Below are 20,496 nucleotides of genomic sequence, written 5' to 3'. Positions count from 1 at the left end.
TATCTTTATTTGAAGTATAGCATATGCAACCCTTTTTGTCTAAGGGATTTTACTTGAAAAGGATTAGTATGTCCATCTCTAAACAGACATCCTCAAGTTAAGGCCCCTTGGAAAATTCTTAAATAATTGACTGCCTTTTGGAGTTACCCACGAGCAAGCTTGTGGGGTTTAGAGTTTCTTTCCTTTTACTTTATTGGACACTTGTTCTTTTCTTTTTTCCTCCTCTCATGTTTCCTAAATCAAATTACTTAATTTGGGCCAAAAAGATAGTGCAGCTGGTCTTGCATGAGGCCAACCTGGATTTCATCCCCTGCATCATAGTAGTTCACTGAGTCCCACGAGGAATAAGCCCTGAGTGTAGAACTAGGAGTCATCCCTGAGCACTGCCAGAGGTGGTCCCCCAAACATAAAATTTTTTTACTTTCCTAAAAATTAATGAGTACAAATGTAAACTTTTATTAAAATTTTTTTATCTTTGTACAGTTTTTGCCATGAGATATTCAGATAAGGGTCCAGAGAGATAGCACAGCAGCTTTTGCCTTGCAAGCAGCCGATCCAAGACCAAAGGTGGTTGGTTCGAATCCCGGTGTCCCATATGGTCCCCCGTGCCTGCCAGGAGCTATTTCTGAGCAGACAGCCAGGAGTAACTGAGCATCGCCAGGTGTGGCCCAAAAACCAAAAAAAAAAAAAAAAGAGAGATATTCAGATAAGATTGTTAGATGAGGGGCCAGAGCTGTAGGGCATTTGTCTTGCACACGACTGACCCAGGACGGACCTCGGTTCAATCCCCAGCATCCCATTTGGTCCTCCAAGCCAGGAGTGAATCCTGAACACATAGCCAGGAGTAACCCCTGAGCATCACCGGGTGTGGCCCAAAAACAAAAACAAAAAAACAACAACAAAAAAAAGATTGTTAGATTAAAATTTTGTAATTATGTCAAAAATAATATTCTTTTTTTTTTTTTTTTTTTTTTTTGGTTTTTGGGCCACACCCGGCGGTGCTCAGGGGTTACTTCTGGCTATCTGCTCAGAAATAGCTCCTGGCAGGCAAGGGGGACCATATGGGACACTGGGATTCGAACCAACCACCTTTGGTCCTGGATTGGCTGCTTGCAAGGCAAATGCCGCTGGGCTATCTCTCCGGGCCCCACAAATAATGTTCTTAAACCATTTTTAAATATATAAATTTTTAATTTTAAAAATTGTTTTATTTAAACACCATGATAACAAGCAAAATTGTACTTGGGTTTCAGACATAAACAGAATACCCCCCTTTACCAGTGCAACTTTCCCACCACCAGTACCCCCACCTCCTCTTCCACCACATCCTCCTCCACCCCTGCCTGTATTTGAGACAGGCATTTTACTTCTCTCATTCTTTAACATTGTCATGCTAGTTTTTAGTGTAGTTATTTCCTTAACAGCATTCACCACTCTTTGTTGTGAGCTTCAAATTCTGAGTTAGACCTTCTAGTCCTTTCAGCCCTTAACTCTATTGTCTCTGGGCCTTATTAAAATAATGTCTTTAGGGCTCGGAGAGATAGCACAGCTGCATTTGCCTTGCAAGCAGCCAATCCAGGACCAAAGGTGGTTGGTTTGAATCCCGGTGTCCCATAAGGTCTCCTGTGCCTGCCAGGAGCTATTTCTGAGCAGATAGCCAGGAGTAACCCCTGAGTAACGCCTGGTATGACCCAAAAACCAAAAAAAAAAAAAAAATGTGTTTAATTTTTTTTAAAACCCATAGATGAGTGAGACTATTCTCTATCTCTCTCCCTCTGACTTATTTCACTCAGCATAATAGATTCCATGTACATCCATGTATAGGAAAATTTCATGACTTCATCTCTCCTGATGACTGCATAATATTCCATTGTGAATATGTACCACAGTTTCTTTAGCCATTCATTTGTTAAAGGGTATCTAGGTTGTTTTGATTTGCATCTCCCTGATGATTAGTGATGTGGAGCATTTTTTCATGTGTCTTTTGGCCATTTGTATTTCTTCTTTGAGGAAGTGTCTTTTTCTTCTCCCCATTTTTTGATGGGGCTATATATATATTTTCTTTTTAAGTTCTGTCAGTACATTGTATATTTTCTATATTAACCCCTTGTTTGATGGGTATTGGGTGAATAGTTTCTCCCATTCTGTGGGTGGCTTTTGTATCCTAGACATTATTTCCTTTGAGGTGCAGAAGCTTCTCGGCTTAATATAGTCCCATCTGTTTATCTCTGCTTCCACTTGTTTGGAGAATGCTGTTTCCTCCTTGAAGATGCCTTTAGTCTCAATGTCATAGAGTGTTTTACCTACATGTTGTTCTATATACCTTATGGTTTCAGCCTTGATATCAAAGTCTTTAATCCATTTGGATTTGATCTTTGTGCAGCATGCACAAACCTTTTCTTGAGGGATGTTTAGTTGTAACTGATGATGCTAAGTGGCTTCTGGCTTTGTGATCAGGCACTGCTTAGGGGACCATATGTGGTGCTAGGCATCAAACAGGAGTTGGCTGCATGCAAATCAAATGCCTTACTTTGTGACCCCTATGTAACCTTTAATGGATGCTTATTTTAAAAATATATATTAAGATTGATCTTTGTGGGCCAGGAAGATAATTTTAAAGTGGTAGAGAATATCCTTTGCCTGCAGAAACTCTGGGCTTGATCCCTGTCTCTGGTTGGTCTTCCTAGCACTGCTGGGAGTTGAGAATTATCCCTGAATGTTGTGCTGGGAGTAGTTCCTAAACACAACTGGATGTGACCCCAAACCTAACATGCATATTATGCATATGTGTGTATATTGGTATGTGTATTTGCATTATATAGATTCCATAAAATCTGAATCAGTTGTGTTCTAGATATCACAAAAAGTCACCATTCCAGTAATGATATGATATTTTATTCTTCGCTGCAATTTTAAGCAAGATTTTTGTGTGTGTGTGTGGCCATGGTCAGTGATGTTTAGGGGTTACTACTGGCTCTGCAGGGTGGAGAGGATTGAACCAGGTCAGCTACATGCCTGGAAAGCACCATACCTGCTGTACCATCACTCTAGCCCCAGGAAGAATGTTCAAATACTGACTTTTCTTTATATGTGGGTTGATCATTTTTTAAAGAACCTCTTGTTTTACTTGAGATGAACAATAAGTTTGAAACCTTAATTAAAATACTGCCTGTGATACTTAGCAGCTAGAGAGGTCACCTCTTGACTTGGTGCTTAGAATTCTTTGCTGATAGTGTGTGGGGGGACCATGAGATGCTGGAGATTATATCCAGGGCCCCTTGAGTGCAAACCTGGTCTTCAGTCTTTGGAGCCATCTCCTTGGTCCCTAAAATTACATATTGAACGTGTCTCCAGTGATTAAAAAGTCCACTTTTTAATGATTTGTACAAAAGAACTTAAGTTTGAGATGTTTTTATACATAGTGGTAATAATTTTAAGTGATTCTTAGAGTATATGAGTACCTTCTATAAGCAGTCCTTCTGCTAAGCTTTTTAATATGTGAATTACTGTAGATTATTAATTTGATACATATGCATACATATTGTAAAATATACAAATTTCTCATTTATGAAATAGAAATTCTGGAGTTTCTTCAAAAACTATTGAACACATGGAGGAAGCTAAAAATAGGGAATTATTTGTGTGCCTTTTAGGAACTATGCCTATAAATAAATTATCAAAATAATTATTTATGGGAGACAAAGTGATAGCATAGTGATAGGGTGTTTGTCTTGCACATAGCTGACCTGGGATGGATCCAGATTCGATCCCTGGATCCCATATGGTCCCCCGAGCTTGCCAGGAGAAATTTCTGAGTGCAGAGCCAGAAGTAACCCCTGAGCGCCACCAAGTGTGACCCAAAAACCAAAAAACCAATCAAACTGTAACTCCATCCTGGAGTTTAGGTCTACCTGAGACCCGCCCATTTCTGGGAGGGGGTCTTGGGAACCGGATATTACGTGTAACCTTACCTGCAAGACCCCTCCCATTCCAGGGAGTGTCTTGGAAGGTTATATAAGGCCTTTGACCCAGGGGATTAGTCTCTTTTGGTCTTTTGCCAGCATGGAGGTCAAAGGGAATATGGCTGAAAGGAGTTAAGATGCAGGGCTAGCTAAGAATGGCTGAATGCTTAAAAGGTTATGATATAGGCCACACATGTGGTGGATAGGGCATGAATAAAGTTGATGCTTCCTGATGCCTGTCTCTGGATGAGCCTAATTCCGACGTTCACCTAAACCTGGGACCCGCCAACTGAATGGGGATTGCGGAGCCATCTGGCCTGGGATGGCAGAGAAATATCCCTCCATCCATCCACCTCTATCCAGCAACCATCATTAATTATTTAATGCAACATCTGGCGCTCGAACTGTGATTCGAATCCTGAGTGCCACCAAGTGTGACCCAAAAACCAAAAAAACCAATCAAACAAAATAATTACTTTTTGGTAATTTTTATGTTAGAGTTCCACATTTCAGCTCTAGCATAGCTTGGTCCCTCAGGCATAATTGGTAGTAACCCCTGAGCACCATGCTGGGAAACAGTAACCCCTGAACATTGCCAGATGTGACCTCCACAGTCCCCATCTCCAAAAACAAAAAAAAAATTTGATTGTTATCTGGGAGCAGGGAGCTGACTCAGGGTTGGAGCACATGTCTGCAAGTTATGTTCATTTAGGAATGTTCAAATATAAGCCATTCACGGTATGTGCCAGCATCAATGTGTTAAGCATAGTCTAGGAAAAGAGGAATTTTTTATGTATACATGGGTCCATCTGTATGGTTCCATTTGTTGAATGCTTGAATTTGCCGTGGCTTTCTAGAAGAAATGTAGCTACACTATTTCTTTTGTTGCATGCTCTTAACCATTTTCATACCTTTCATTTTTCATTGATATTTTTATATACTTAAAATTTTTGTGGGGGTAAGGAGAGAAAGGAATTATCATTCACTGCTGGTGGGAATGCTGTCTAGTTCAGCATTTATGGAAAACAATATGGAAATTCCTCAAAACCTGGCATCAGTCTTTTGATCCAGTTTAGGATCAGCTATACCACTCCTAGGGATATTCTGTAGGAACACAAAAACACAGTACAAATATGCCTATATTCATTGCTGAGCTATTTACAATAGCCAGACTCTGGAAACAACAAAGATGCCCTTCAACAGATGAATGGCTAAAGAAACTGTGGTACATATACACAATGGAATATTAAGCAGCGAGAGATGAAGTCATGATATTTTCCTATACATGGATGGATATGGAATCTATTATGTTGAGTGAAATAAGTCAGAAGGAGAGAGATAGACACAGAATAATCTCACTCATTTATGGTTTTAAAAAAATAAAAGAAATTATTGTAATAATGCCCAGAGACAATAGAGACGAGGGCTGGAAGGACCATCTCACGATATGAAGCTCTCCACAAAGAGTGGTGAGTGACGTTAGAGAAATAACTACACTAACAACTGTCATGAGAATGTTAATAAGTGAGAGAAGTAGAATACCTGTATGGTATTCAGGAAAGGGGTTGGGAAGGAAGGGATAGGGGTATTGGTGGTGGGAATGTTGCCCTGGTGAAGGGGGGTGTTCTTTTTATGACTGAAACCCAACTACAAACATGTTTGCAATCATGGTGCTTAAATAAATATATTATTTTATAAAAAGGTTTTTTTGGTTTTTTTTGTTTTTTGCTTTTGGGTCACACTTGGCAGCACTCAGGGGTTACTCCTGGCTCTATACTCAGAAATTGCTGCTGGCTCAGGAGATCATATGGGATGCCGGGATTCAAATGACCATATGTCCTGAATCTGCTGCATGCAAGGCAACTGCCCTACTGCTGTGCTATCTTTTCCAGCCCCTTAGTTTTGGTTTTTAGACCACACCCGGTGGTGCTCAGGATTTACTCCTGACTCTGCACTCAGAAATCGCTCCTGGCAGGCTTAGGGGACCATATTGGATGCTTGGGGATTGAACTCAGATCTGTCCTGGGACGGGTCAGCCATGTGCAAGGCAAACACCCTACCGTGTGCTATTGGTCCAGACTTCAATATCTCATTTTAAGGTAAAAGTAATACATAAGCTAGTGAGCTTCCAATATCTTTGCTTTCATCAAAATAACTGAACCCCACCCAAAAACATGCTGAATAAGAATTTGTGGTGTAGGTTGGTTTTACTATCAATCAGATCTCAGGTGGTATTTGAGAACTACTGTCCTGAGTTGCAGCCAGACCTAATCCTTGAGCCAGTATCATTATATATACAAATTTAAACTTCTGGTTTAGGACTGAGGATACAGTTTTGCAATAGGGCATTTGTCTTACCTGTGTAAGCCCTGGGTATAATCTATAGCACTGAGAAAAAACAACAACACAAAAACAGATTTAGGGTTGAATGTCTCCATTCAACCTCTGTTTAATCCCTGGTACAATATATGATCCTCTGGGTTTCATCTACGTCTGCAGGACTCACTCCTAAAGAGCCAGAATAAGCCCCTGAGCACTGCTTGGATGTGATCTCTAAACAAAACAAACCCCAACTGATTTAAAGAACATATTCTACTTTTAATTTATATAAATTATTTTAATAGGGCCCGGAGAGATAGCACAGCGGCGGCGTTTGCCTTGCAAGCAGCCAATCCAGGACCAAAGGTGGTTGGTTCGAATCCCGGTGTCCCATATGGTCCCCCGTGCCTGCCAGGAGCTATTTCTGAGCAGACAGCCAGGAATAACCCCTGAGCACTGCCGGGTGTGGCCCAAAAACCAAAAAAAAAAAAAAAATTATTTTAATAGCTCCTAAGTAAATGAATAAATCCATTTCTTTTAATTTTACAGTTTAGAGAATAAATTTATAAAGTTATTGGCATTTAACACTTCTTTAGAGTGAATTTTATTATTGCTACTTGACCTAAGGTAAAATGCAAAAAATGATTTCTACTACTTGTCAGTTTTGGTTTTGCGTGTGTGTGTGTGTGTGTGTGTGTGTGTGTGTGTGTTTTCTTTCTTTCTTTTTTTTTTTTGACAAATGGGATTATGCTCAGGAATTATTCCTGGTCTATATTCAGGGGGTTATTCTTGGTGTTGCATGCAGTGAATCTAGAGTTCTTTTATGCAAAGCATGTACTCCAGTCTTTTATCTAGTTTCCCAGCCCTAATTGCCACTTTTCAGGGGCAACTCCTATAGATTTATAGGAAAATCTTTACTATTTCTTCTAGGTAGTAAAATGAAAATATTTGTGTTATAACCAGTAATCAATGAAGTACAAATTCTGTGAAGAATCTGGGTTTGGGGGGGGGGTAACATTTATCTATAATATCATAAATAAAAAGAAAAGTATAATCTTCCCCAAAAAGTTTAATAAATTTTTCCTTATTCTGCATCCAAATTAAGAATTAGCTAATTACTCATTCTATAAATCTTTATTTAGTGTGCACCTGGGCAATTTGGTTTTTAAGCACCTCTGAAGAAGTTCAGAATAAACTCCAAGAAGAGATAAATCAAGTTTTTGGGAATGGTCCTATTACTCCAGAGAAACTTGAGCAGCTCAGGTAAGACCACAAAAGAGGGGAATCACTAAAAGTAAGTGTACTCACTTACTATGACTAAAATCTTAATATCTAAGGAAATTATATAGTTTATAGTACTTAAAATGTTACATGTACATTTAACAAATATTTAATTTGTTTTCTCAGATCATTAGATAGTTCTGGGAGATCTTTATACTAGCCAATGTAAAATCAGATCTGGGAGGAGGGAGATGGGCGGCATTTGTGGTGGGAGCATTGTTCTGGTGAAGGGGGGTGCGCTTTTTATGACTGAAACCCAACTACAATCATGCTTGTAATCATGGTACTTAAATAAAGATATTATTTTTTTAAATATCAGATCAGTGATAGAAAGTAAGGAACACTCAGATTTTGTAGGTGAGAGTGCAGATTGATACAATTCTGCTGAAAAACTATTTAGTGCACTATTACAAAGTGAAGCATTCACACACCAAGTGATCCAGCAATTCTCCTAGACACATATATCAAGGGATATAAAAACATATGCCCCCACAAGACCTATATGCAAATACTTATAGTACTATTTTTGTAAAAGCAAAACGTTGAAAGTAGTTCAGTGTTTGTCAACTGATGTATAGGTAAACAAATAGTATTTTATTCAGACCATGAACAATACCAAGTAATAAAAATGAACACAGCATCAACATACAAAATAGCATGGATTAATCTCATTCTGCTAAATCAGGGATCTCAAACTCAATTTACCTGGGGCCACAGGAGGCAAAGTTGGGGTGAGGCAGGGCCGCATAAGGGATTTCGCTTACCGAATATTCGCAATAAAAAATCGCATTAGTAAGAAAAAAAATCGCAAAAAATTGCATTAAACATTTGCATACCCCGAACGAAACTGCTCGGGATATGCAAATGTTTAATGCAATTTTTTTCTTACTAATGCGATTTTTATTGCGATTATTCGATAAGCGAATAATCACAAATACTGCGATATTTGAAGGCCAGCCGCGGGCCACAAAATGTTGTATGGAGGTCCGCAAACGGCCCGCGGCCGCGAGTTTGAGACTTCTGTTCTAAATAAAAGAAGCCAAACATTAAGGTAGTTTCCAATATCTCATTTCAGGTAAAATGATAAGAAAAAAAGTAATAGAAAGAAGTCAGCAATTATTTGTGGCCAGAAATAGGGAAGATGGCAATTAACGGGATTTGAGGAAACTGTTTTTTTGGGAGTCTACACTCAGATGAGATCAGGGCTTATCTGATGGTTCTCAGTAGACTATATGCTGGGGATCTATCACGCATCAGCTGCATGTAAGGCAAGTGCCTGGGATACTCCCAAACTATCTCTCTGGCCTAGCTTGAGGGAACTTCTTAGGGTGAAGGAAATGTTCTTTTATCATGCAGAGGGTTATATAACTATTAAAATTTATACAGAAAAGGATGCATCTTTAAATATAAATGTCATTGTTACTTAAGAGATTAAATAAAATTGATGACTTTGAGCTGGGGAGTTGACTCAAGGTAGAGCACCTGTGAGCCCCCAAATTTAATCCTTAGTACTATATGCCCATCCCCAGCATTATAAGTTAGGGTTCAGGTAATTGCCATGGGCCTGAGTTCCACTAGGCCAGCACTGCTGGGAGGGGCCCCTGTACAAGACAGAGAAGGCTATTAGAATAGTTTTTAATGATCAAAAATAGCACCTGTGTTACTTATAGACTGGAAATCTGAGTTGAGTATTGGGCCACCCTATTTGGAGTGTATGTCAGCTAGGGAACAGTTTTGAAGCTGGCAAATAGTCACTGGCAAGAATTATAAGCCTGGGGCCCGGAGAGATAGCACAGCGGCGTTTGCCTTGCAAGCAGCCGATCCCGGACCAAAGGTAGTTGGTTCGAATCCCTGGTTCGAATCCCGGTGTCCCATATGGTCCCCCGTGCCTGCCAGCCAGGAGCTGTTTCTGAGCAGACAGCCAGGAGTAACCCCTGAGCACTGCTGGGTGTGGCCCAAAAACCAAAAAAAAAAAAAAGAATTATAAGCCTTTACCATATTTCACAGGGAGACAGACTACTGACCTTTTTATAATGTCTAAAGTTTGAGTTTATCTGTTTAAGCAATTTTAAGTCTGGGCCAGATAGAACTTTCACTTACATAGCATGTGGCCAACACTGGTTCAATCCCCAGCACCCTATAGGGTCCCCAAAGCACCAAGAGTGATGTTCCTTGAGTGCAGAGCCAGGAGTTAACTTTGAGTATATTTGAGTGTGGTGCCCAAACCAGGAAATAAATAAATAAAAATTTAAGCCTAATATATATTTGTATTTTGAAATGTTTGTAAACATAGAATTGTGTGAAGTGAATGATGGAGGCCTTGAGTCAGATTCCCTTAGGTATTCTTCATTAACTGTTGACTGCTTTTTTCAAACTTTTAGAATGTGTATCTAATAAAACATAAAAAAATTGGAATGGAGAGATAATACAGGAGTTAAGGTGATTGCCTTGCATGTGGCCATTTCTGCTTCGATTTCTGAGTACTACCAGGAATGACCACTAAACACAGGAGTAAGGCTGAGGAAGGTATTGCTCAGCCCTCCCTCATATCTCACCTGCCCTGTTAAAAAATACTGCTTTTGTAAGTTACTTATTGGGGGAGAGGGGGATTGAGGGCCACAGCCAGAAGTGCTCAGGGCTTACTCCTGGCTCTGTACTTAGAAATCACTCCTGGTGGTGGTGCTGGGGGGGGGGGGCATGTGGGGTGCGAGGGATTGAACCTGGATTGGCTATGTACAAGGCAGGTACCGTGCCTATCCTACTATCTCTTCAGCTCCAATAAATTTTTTTCTGCAAAATATTTTGTGGACAATTCTGTCTGCAGTAACTCCACCACATGGAACCAGTGATCAAGGTCTTGTTTCAAATAAGCTATTTTAGTTGTCTTCATTATCTCCATGTGACGAGATCAGTATCAAGTTGTCTGAAATACTTCAATAGCTTTGATTCTCTACCAGTTTATTCAGCAAATTGCTGCTGGAGCTGCTGGTTAAAGACTGATTGTGTGCTGCTTTGACTACGGGGATTTAAATGTGAATACCTTGGACCAATCCCAAACACTTTCTGGGCATCAGAAACTTGCAAAAGCTTCTCAGATTATTCTGATGTGTAGCCAGAATTTAGATCAATGAGCCAGTAATCTCTGTATCCTGGGAGACACGTTTGACCAAGTGACATCCCAATTCAAAATCCTTAATTTCTGATAGCCTTTCAGATAAAATATAAACTCAGTAACAGAATTTATAGAGGCATTCTAATTGCTTGGCCTTTCATTCCTTTCCCACTGTATCTCTTAACTATGTGTGCCTCTTCCTACCCTTGCAGTTGGCGATACTGAAAATCTTTTGTCCCTTCAAAAGTACAGCATTGTTTCTTATCTCTTGGAGATGTGTGTGTGTGTGTGTGTGTGTGTGCGCGCGCACGAGCGCACACTCACACACACACACACACACACACACACACACTGCTGAGTTGTATCTCTGGCCTTCTGGCCCCTGAAATTCCTCTCTCAGCAGTTTTTGAACTTGTTTTGTTTATTCTTTTATGTTCGTTTGTTTTTATTTTTCTAGTTTTGGGCCTCATGAGTTGGGGATCATATGGGGTGCCAGACTTGACCCTAGGTCAGCCACATCTCCTGAAAGAAAACCCTGCTGTATTTTTCTCCAGTTCCTAGATGTTTACTCTTGATGTCCTTTCCTTTCTCTCTTCCCCTGTCAATAAAACTTGCAATTCCTTTAAGGATCTGTCTTACTTTTGTTACTCATTATCATATGCAGTGCTTCAGTGCTTTTAATATAGTAGGTGACCTATAAATATTTTTTCAAAAGGGAAAGGAAATAAATTTCCTCCTTTTTTTCTGTTGTTTTTAGGTTTAATATATAATCAACATTTTATATTTATACTTTTGCCAATATTTCCAATCTTTTCTATTAATAAGAACTAGAAATAGAATATTATTTAGGCATATGTACAGTAAAGACTGATGGAAATTAGGAGCTTTAAGTAAAACAGTCCTTGGGTTTGAGTCATCTTTTTTTTTTTTGTTTTTGTTTTTGTTTTTGGGCCACACCCGTTTGACGCTCAGGGGTTACTCCTGGCTATGAGCTCAGAAATCGCTCCTGGCTTGGGGAGACCATATGGGACACCGGGGGATCGAACCGTGGTCCGTCCAAGGCTAGCGCTTGTAAGGCAGACACCTTACCTCTAGCGCCACCTTCCCGGCCCCCGGGTTTGAGTCATCTTAACGTCATTTACCTGCAATGTGATTTTTGAACTGTTGCTTTTAATTCTGTAAAATCAGAATATCAGCATCCATGAAGTTCTAATATGAATTAAAAGATATTATTTATAAAGTGTTTAACAGAGCTGGTTTATGGCAAAAATTTAATATATTTTATGGGGCTAGAATGATAGCACAGCGAGTAGGGGGTTTGCCTTGCATGTTGCTGACCCTGGATGTTGCTGACCCGCATCCCATATGGTCCGCTGAGCATGCCAGCAGTAATTCCTGAGTGCAGAGCCAGGAGGAATCCTGAGCCCGCTGGATGTGGCCTTAAATCCAAAAATAATAGTAGTAATAATACATTTTAGTTTTTATTCTTTTTACTTTTGGGGGGGTCACACCCAGCAATGCTCAAGGCCTACTCCTGACTCTGCTCAGTGATCACCGTGGTGCTTGGGAGAACTATACAGTGCAACACACATGGTTTTTGGTTTATTTTTGGTTTTAGGTCATACCCAGCTGTGCGGAGAGCTTACTTGTGGCTGTGTATTCAGATTCCTCTTGGCCATGCTCATGGAACCATGTGTGTAGTGCTGGGGATCAAACCTGGGTCAAAAGTCAGGGCAAGCCCTTAAATATGACCCTATTTCTCCAGCTCATGTTTATATACGCTTTTCCCTCTGGCTCATGTTTATATACGCTTTTCCCTCTTGCATGCACAAAATGCACTCCAGCCTTCTGATCCATCTCTCGGTCCCTCACATTTTTGGGGGGGGCACGCCTGGCGATGCTCTCCTGGCTATGCACTCAGAAATTGCTCCTGGCTTGGGGGACCATATGGGACAGGGGGGGGGGTTGAACCCCAGTCTGTCCAAGATTAATGTGTGCAAGGCAAACGCCCTACCACTTGTGCCACTGCTCCAGCCCCACAGTCCCTCATATTTTTAGTATACTGCCAGATTACTTTCAGAAAGGCTGTTTGGGTTTATACTTTTACCAACTAGTTATAACTACTTTTAGATTTTGTTTACCTCATTCATGTTTATGAGTGTTTTGTTAATATTGTCTATTGTCCTTTTTCATCTTTGCTAAACTGGCAAGTAAAAGTTTTGTTTTGATGGTAGTCTCTCTATTATTAGTGACTTAGAGTATCATTTCAGAGTTTCTAATTTGTTTATATATTTTTGTGAATTGTTTTTTAAATTATTTTTCTTTTTCCTATTGGAATATTTGATTTTGCTTATAGATTTTTAAAGAGTCTTATTTACATTTATTATAGTATGGAGATACTATAAAATTTTTAGTTCTCTTTAATTAATGAAATGATATACATTTGCTAGAAGCTGAAATGATAGCATAGCTGTAGGGCATTTGCCTAGCACATGGCCATCCAGGGACAGACCTGGGTTCAATCCCTGGCATTCCATAAGATCCCCTGAGCCTGCCAGGAGAGATTTCTGAATGCAGAGCCAGGAGTAACCCCTGAACACACACTGGGTGTGACCCCTCAAAATAATAAATTTGCTAAAAAAATTTAAGAGATTACATTTTTCATGATTATTTAATATTTAACATTTGTCACTATGCCAATCGTTTTAATAATTTAATAATTTGGGGGTATATATATAACATCTGTTTATTAAAATTCTTATTACATATTTAATCAAAAATAGAGGATTTTTTGTGTGATTCTGGGCCACACCCAGTGGTGCTCAGGGATTGCTTTGGGCTCTGCACTCAGGGATCACTCTTGGCAGGCTCAGGGGAGCGTATGGAACACTGGAATTGAGCTGAGTCTGCTGAACACAAGACAAGTGCCATATTTTCTGTATTATTGTTCCATCCACTCCCCCCAATACATAGAAATTTTATACTCAAAATATTATGAGATAACATTTTGAATTTGGGGGGGAATTTTTAAAGACAAATTTATTTAAATGTTTATTTACTTTGTATATATCTGTAATATCTTCAAACAAATAAGAATTAAAACAGGTTTCAAAAAGATACTAGAGGATGTAGGTCACATATCTTGCACATGACTGACCTGGATTCTATGTCTGGTATATGGTTTCAAGCCCTGCTGGCATGAGTCCTGAGCAAAAAGTAAGCCCTGAGCACCCTCGAGTGTAGCCCACCTTGCCCCTCGCTTCCAAAACAAGAATTAAGATATAGGATCGGGGCTGGAGAGATAGCATGGAGGTAAGGCGTTTGCCTTTCATGCAGGAGGTCATCGGTTCGAATCCCGGAGCCAGGAATAACACCTGAGCACTGCCGGGTGTGACCCAAAAACCCAAAAAAAAGATATAGGATCAAGGGTTGTAGCTTAGTGATAGAGCACACGCTTTGTCCATATGAGGACCAAGTTTTGATCCCCATATTATCTTTTCTCCCCCCAAAATTACATTGTGGGCTAGAGAGGTAGGCCATAGGTCGGATGTTTGCTTTGCATATGGCCAACCCAGGTTTAATCTCTGGTACCCTATATAGTTCTCTGAGCCCGCCAGCAGGAACCCCTGAGTGTAGTCAGGAGTAATGCCTCAGCATTGCCTGGTGTGGCCCCTAAACCAAAGTTAATAAATTTTTTTTTTTTTTTTTTTTGTGGTTTTTGGGTCACACCCGGCAGTGCTCAGGGGTTACTCCTGGCTCCATGCTCAGAAATTGCTCCTGGCAGGCACAGGGGACCATATGGGACGCTGGGATTCGAACCGATGACCTCTTGCATGAAAGGCAAACGCTTTACCTCCATGCTATCTCTCCAGCCCCCCAAAGTTAATAAATTTAAGTGTTGTGATTGTTTCAAACGAGGAAGGTTGTAAAATTGTCATGTAATATTTCAGTACTTCAGACTGCCTCTCTCAAAGCAGAGCTCTTCAAGATCTATTCTTAACAGGTATTGTCGGCAAGTGCTTTGTGAAACTGTTCGGACTGCCAAGCTGACCCCTGTTGCTGCCAGACTTCAGGAGAATGAAGGAAAGATCGACACGTTTATTGTTCCTAAAGAGGTAGGAAGCATTGGATAATGTAATTCAGTTATTTTTCCATTTTAGTGTATATTTTAAAGATTTACTATTTAAAAAATTCAGTACATTGCTTCAAAGACAGTCATTTTATTTATTTTTCAGTTTCATTTACATTTGGGGGGGGATTTCTGGGCCACAGCCAGCGATGCTCGGAGGTTACTCCTGGTTTTGTGCTCAGAAATTACTCCTGGCAGGATCAGAGGACCATAGGGGATGCTGGGGATCGAACATGAATCAGCCGCGTGCAAGGCAAATGCCCTACCAGCTGTGCTATTGCTCCAGCCTCTACACATTTTTCAAGAGACCAAACCCTGTGGAGCACTGGAACTTGCATTAATGTTGTAGGTCTTCAAGGCTATATATACCATGTTTATAGGGGTGCACTCTTTTTCCTCTTCCTCCACCCCTTTTTCTTCCGTACTCTTTTCCTTCTCCTTTTCTTCTTTTCCCTCCTGCTCTTCTTATCCTCCTCCTCTTCTTCCTCCCCTTCTCATTCCTCTACCTCTTCCCTCTTTCCTCCTCCCTCCTTCTTCAAAATTGCAAAATTACTCATGACAGGTGTTATGAATGTTTCAACAATGTTTCAACACCTCCCCTTAATAGTGTTTACTGTCCTCCACCCCCTCCCCATTTCCCCATCCACAGTCTGCCTCTAGGAGGGGCACTTTTTTTAATATATAATATATATATAATATATATATTAGTGTTTGCACTGTGGCTTACAGTACTTTTGCTGACATGCAATTTCATGCACAATACTTTACCCCTTTCAGCACCACCTCCTCGCCTTTGAATGTTTCCCTCCACCATAGTCATTGCTCCAACCCTGTCTTGTACCCTAACCCCCCCTCAAGTGGCATGTTTCCTATCAGTTCTCTTGATCTTTGTTTTCATTGGAATACCAAATATCCCAATAGTTGTTATCCCACCATCATGTTTCTTTAAATCCCACGCATGAGATAGATCATTCTGTTTGGATTCTCTCCCTCTGATTTCATTCATAATACTTTCCATGTAGCTGCTAATTGAATAACTTTACCTTTTCTTATGGCTGAGCAACATTCCACTGTGTATATATGAACCACAGTTTCTTTACCTATTCATCTATTCTTGGACACTGTATTGTTTCCATATTTTGGCTATCGTGAATAGTGCTGCAAGAAATACAGGAGTGTAAATGTCTCTTCTCCATTGTTTTTGGGTCCCTTGGGGTATATTTCAAGAAGTGGAATTTCTGGGTCATGTGGAAGCTCAATTCCTAGATTTTTTTTAGGAAAGTACTTATTCTTTTCCATAAAGGCTGGGCCACTTTCCAATAGTAGTCCCTTTCTCCTCACATCTGCACCAGCACTGGTTGTTCTTGTTCTTTATTTTGTGTGCCAGTCTCTGTGATGTGAGCTGATATCTTCTTGTTTTGATTTGTATATCTCTGATGGATTAGTGATGCAAAACATTTTTTTCAAATATTCTTTTTTTTCCCTTTTGCGCCACACCTGGCGGTGTTCAGGAGTCACTCCTGGCTCTGCACTCAGAAATTACTCCTGGCAGGCTTAGGGGACCATATGGGATGCTGGGGATTTGAATCCAAGTCAGCCATATGCAAGGCAAAAGCCTACCCACTTTGCTATCAATTCAGCCCCCTCAAATATTCTTTGAGAATATTTCTGATCATCTCTTCTCCTCATTTTTGATGGGTTTTTCTTGTAAATTTTTACAAGAAATGTATTAATATCTCAAACATTTTGATAATCACTGCATATCAGATGGATGGTGGCCAAACAATTTCTCCCAATCTATGGGCAGCCTTTGTTTTCTGGTCACCATTTCCTTTGAGGCACAGAAGCCTCTTAATTTAATGTAGTTTCACTTGTTTATCTTTGCTTCTACTTGCTAACACATCTTTTTTGTTTGTTTGTTTGTTTTGATTTTTGGGCCATACCCAGTGATGCTCAGGGATTACTCCTGGCTATGCACTCAGAAATCGCTCCTGGTTTGGGGGACCATATGGGATGCCGGGATTGAATTGAGGTCTGTACTGGGTTGGCCGTATGTAGGTCAAACGCCCTACCACTGTGCTATCACTCTGGCCCCTAACACAATCATCTTAAATAACATAATTAGACCTTTTTGTTTTAAAGTACAAATCATATACCTTCTCTATCAATACTTATTTTATCTATTTTGTAGATTTTTGTATGTATACATATTACTGTTATATCTGATCATTATTATTTGTATGTATTTTAAAATCTAATTTATACATAAAGGCTACTTTCCATATACTTATTTTCATATACACAGATCTATGTGCAGATTTTAAATGACCATATACTTAAGTCTGGTATTTCTTTAGGTATTCCAAATTTTGTGATAGCCCAGGGAGATATTCTCTGTATAAGATCACAGTCATAATAGATCATAATTTCTTCTGTTATTTAGTATTCAGAATTTATATTTAGTATTCATTTTCTATATTTGAGAACATTTAAAATGACTTATCTTGGGGCCAGAACAATCATGGTATAATGAGTAGGACACTTGCCTTACACCCAGGTTCAGTCCCTGGCACCCTATATGGTTTCCTGAGCACTTCCAGGAGTGATTCTTTTAATAAAATCTTTATTTAAGCACCGTGATTACAATCTGATTGTATTTGGGCTTTAGTCATAAACAGAACACTCCCCCCTCACCAATGCAACATTCCCACCACCATCGCCCCTTGCCTTCCCAACCCCTGCTTGTATTCAAAACAGGTATTCTTTTTCTCTCACTCATTAATGTTGTCATGCTAGTTGTTAGTGTAATTATTTCCCTAACTGCACTTACCACTTTTTGTGGCAAGCTTTCAGGAGTAATTCTTGAGGACAGAGCCAGGAGTGATCCCTGAGCACTGTCATGTGTGCCCCCACCCCAAAGAAAAAAGAACAAGATGACTTACCTGCTAGAAAGTTAGGTTTTTCTCTTCTGGACTTTATCTAACTGTGGTAATTGTATCTCCCACAGACTCTTGTCCTTTACGCCCTTGGTGTGGTACTTCAGGATCCCAGTACTTGGCCATCACCACACAAGTATGTAATATTGTCATTGTCTTTGTGACTGCTGATTTTTATGTTTGCATATTTTTTAATTTCTGAGTTTCAAGGAGAAAAAAATCGATTTCTGATAGTGACCTAACAAAAGAAAGTCACTAACTTCCCTTTTTGTTTTTTGTTCACAACAATGTCCTACATGGTTGAACTATTTGTATTTCTCACTACTGCTTCTATCCTCTGATGTTGGGGAAGGGCCCACACATGGCTGTGCCAAGGGCTGGCTCTGTAGTTAGGGATCACTCCTGGCAGTACTCAGATTACCAAATGGGACGCTAAAGATAAAACCCACTAGCTAGATTCAGATTTAGCTCATCCACTGTTCTATTGCTCTGGCTTTAGGATGTGTTTAATTTCCTAATGTCTACAACTATTTTTTAATTTCAGTGGAAATTGAGGGTTATTTTGTTGATAGTGAGTATTATTTAGTTTGTTTTCTTGGTCTCTTATTTAACTTTATATTTAATTTATTTTGCTTTTCCATTAAAAAAATCGGGCCACATCTGAAAGTGCTCAGGGTCGACCCCTGGTTCTGTACTCAGTGCTCAGGGATCATTCCTGATGGGGCTTAAGGGATCATATGGCGTGCCTGGTCAGCCACATGCAAGGTAAGTTCCCTACCTGCTATATATCACTCTGGCCCCTTTTCATTTATTTAGCTTTTATTGTTTTTGTTTTCGTTTTGTTTGTTTTTTGGGCCAGACCCAGTGACGCTCAGGGGTTACTCCTGGCTATGTACTCAGAAATCGCTCCTGGCTTGAACATATGGAATGCTGGGATCAAACCCAGGTACCTCTGGTTTAGCCACATGCAAGGCAAATGCCCTACCACTGTGCTATCACTCCAGCCCCTTATTAAACTCTTTTAGGTAGATTCAGAAAACCTCTAGATGTTGAATGTCTCTATTTTGAATGATAAAGAGGAAAATCATAGGCCAGAGCGATAGCACAGCCCCTTATTAAGCTCTTTTAGGTAGATTCAGAAAACCTCTAGATGTTGAATGTCTCTATTTTGAGTGATAAAGAGGAAAATCATGGGCCAGAGTGATAGCACAGCACAGCAGTAAGGCATTTGTCTTGTGTGCGGCCGATCCAGGATGGACCTTGGTTTGATCCCCCAGCATCCCATATGGTCCCCTGACCCAGGAGCAGTGTCTGAGCGCATAGCAAGGGAGTAACACCTGAGCATCACAGGGTGTGGCCCAAAAAGCAAAAAAAAAAAAAAAAAGAAGGAAAATCATGAAGAACAAAGTAGCATTTTTTTAATTAATTATTTTTATTGTGAACAAGTGGATTACAAATCTTTCACAGTAATATTTTAGGTACATAGTGGCATTGAACCCAGGGCATTCCCACCACCAGTGTTGTCCTCCCTCCAACCCTGTTCCCAGCATGCATCCCATATTCCCCTCCTTTGCTCCCCAGGCTGCTAGTATAAGTGGTCCCCTCTGTGTCTAGCTTGTTGTAGAACAGGTATTGATTCTGTTGTTATTGGCTTTGGATTTGGTGTTTAAGTCTGATCTTTATTTTTTTCCTTTTTTTTTTTTTTTTTTTTTTTTTTTTTTTGGTTTTTGGGCCACACCCGGTGACGCTCAGGGGTTACTCCTGGCTATGCACTCAGAAGTCGCTCCTGGCTTCTTGGGGGACCATATGGGACGCCGGGGGATCGAACCGCGGTCCATCCAAGGCTAGCGCAGGCAAGGCAGGCACCTTACCTCCAGCGCCACCGCCCGGCCCTTTATTTTTTTCCTACTCATTGTTCATACAACTGTTTGGTCTTATACCATCCATTTTTTCCCCCTCAGGATGATTCAAGTTATGTGGTTCTGTTTGAAGGCAAAGAAAAAAACAAACATATAAAAACCAAAAAAAAAGCAAAAATAAAATATCTGGGAGGGGTCCATCTAGAGAGTTGTAAATATCAATTTAAGAGAAGAAAGGGGAAAAGGAAGAAAAATATCGCAAAAAAGACAAAAAAAAATTAGGCCGGAGAGATAGCATGGAGGTAGGGCATTTGCCTTGCATGCAGAAGGATGGTGGTTCGAATTCCGGTGTCCCATATGGTCCCTCGAGCCTGCCAGGAGCAATTTCTGAGCTTAGAGCCAGGAGTAACCTGAGTGCTGCCAGGTGTGACCCAAAAACAAAAACAAACAAACAAAAAAAAAAACAAAAAAAAACCAAAACTACAATGACAAAAAAAAAAAAATGAAAAGCACCACCACAATACAGACAACACCAAGCAATAATCACAAGCTCGAAATAAAAAGAAAAATAAAATACTGTGCTTCCTGGGGCCGGGCGGTGGCGCTCGAGGTAAGGTGCCTGCCTTACCTGCGCTAGCCTAGGAGACGGACCGCGGTTCGATCCCCCGGCGTCCCATATGGTCCCCCAAGCCAGGAGCGACTTCTGAGCGCATAGCCAGGAGTAACCCCTGAGCGTCACCGGGTGTGGCCCAAAAACCAAAAAAAAAAAAAAAAAAAACAAAAAAAAAACAAAATACTGTGCTTCCTTTTTTTCCCCCCTCTTTTGCATAAGCACAATAAATATTGGGAAATTAGAAAGAGAATTCCCTTGGCCTAAGAGATACAGGGTTTCTCCGTC

At 40.2% G+C, this 20,496-nt stretch overlaps 1 protein-coding gene across 2 annotated transcripts in view; it reads left to right on the top strand.

Moving 5' to 3' along the window:
- The window catches only part of LOC126008969 (cytochrome P450 20A1), an 80,022-nt gene that overhangs the window by 44,829 nt on the left and 14,697 nt on the right, over positions 1-20,496 (top strand). For both annotated transcript variants that reach the window (XM_049773295.1, XM_049773294.1), the window contains 3 exons: positions 7,424-7,544; positions 14,678-14,789; positions 17,811-17,875. In XM_049773295.1, coding sequence (XP_049629252.1) covers positions 7,424-7,544; positions 14,678-14,789; positions 17,811-17,875 — 298 coding nt within the window. The remainder of the gene's footprint in view (positions 1-7,423; positions 7,545-14,677; positions 14,790-17,810; positions 17,876-20,496) is intronic.

The sequence above is a fragment of the Suncus etruscus genome, chromosome 5 (genome assembly GCF_024139225.1).
Source record: "Suncus etruscus isolate mSunEtr1 chromosome 5, mSunEtr1.pri.cur, whole genome shotgun sequence".
Lineage (NCBI taxonomy): Eukaryota > Metazoa > Chordata > Mammalia > Eulipotyphla > Soricidae > Suncus > Suncus etruscus.
This window is presented reverse-complemented; position numbering and strand designations above follow the sequence as displayed.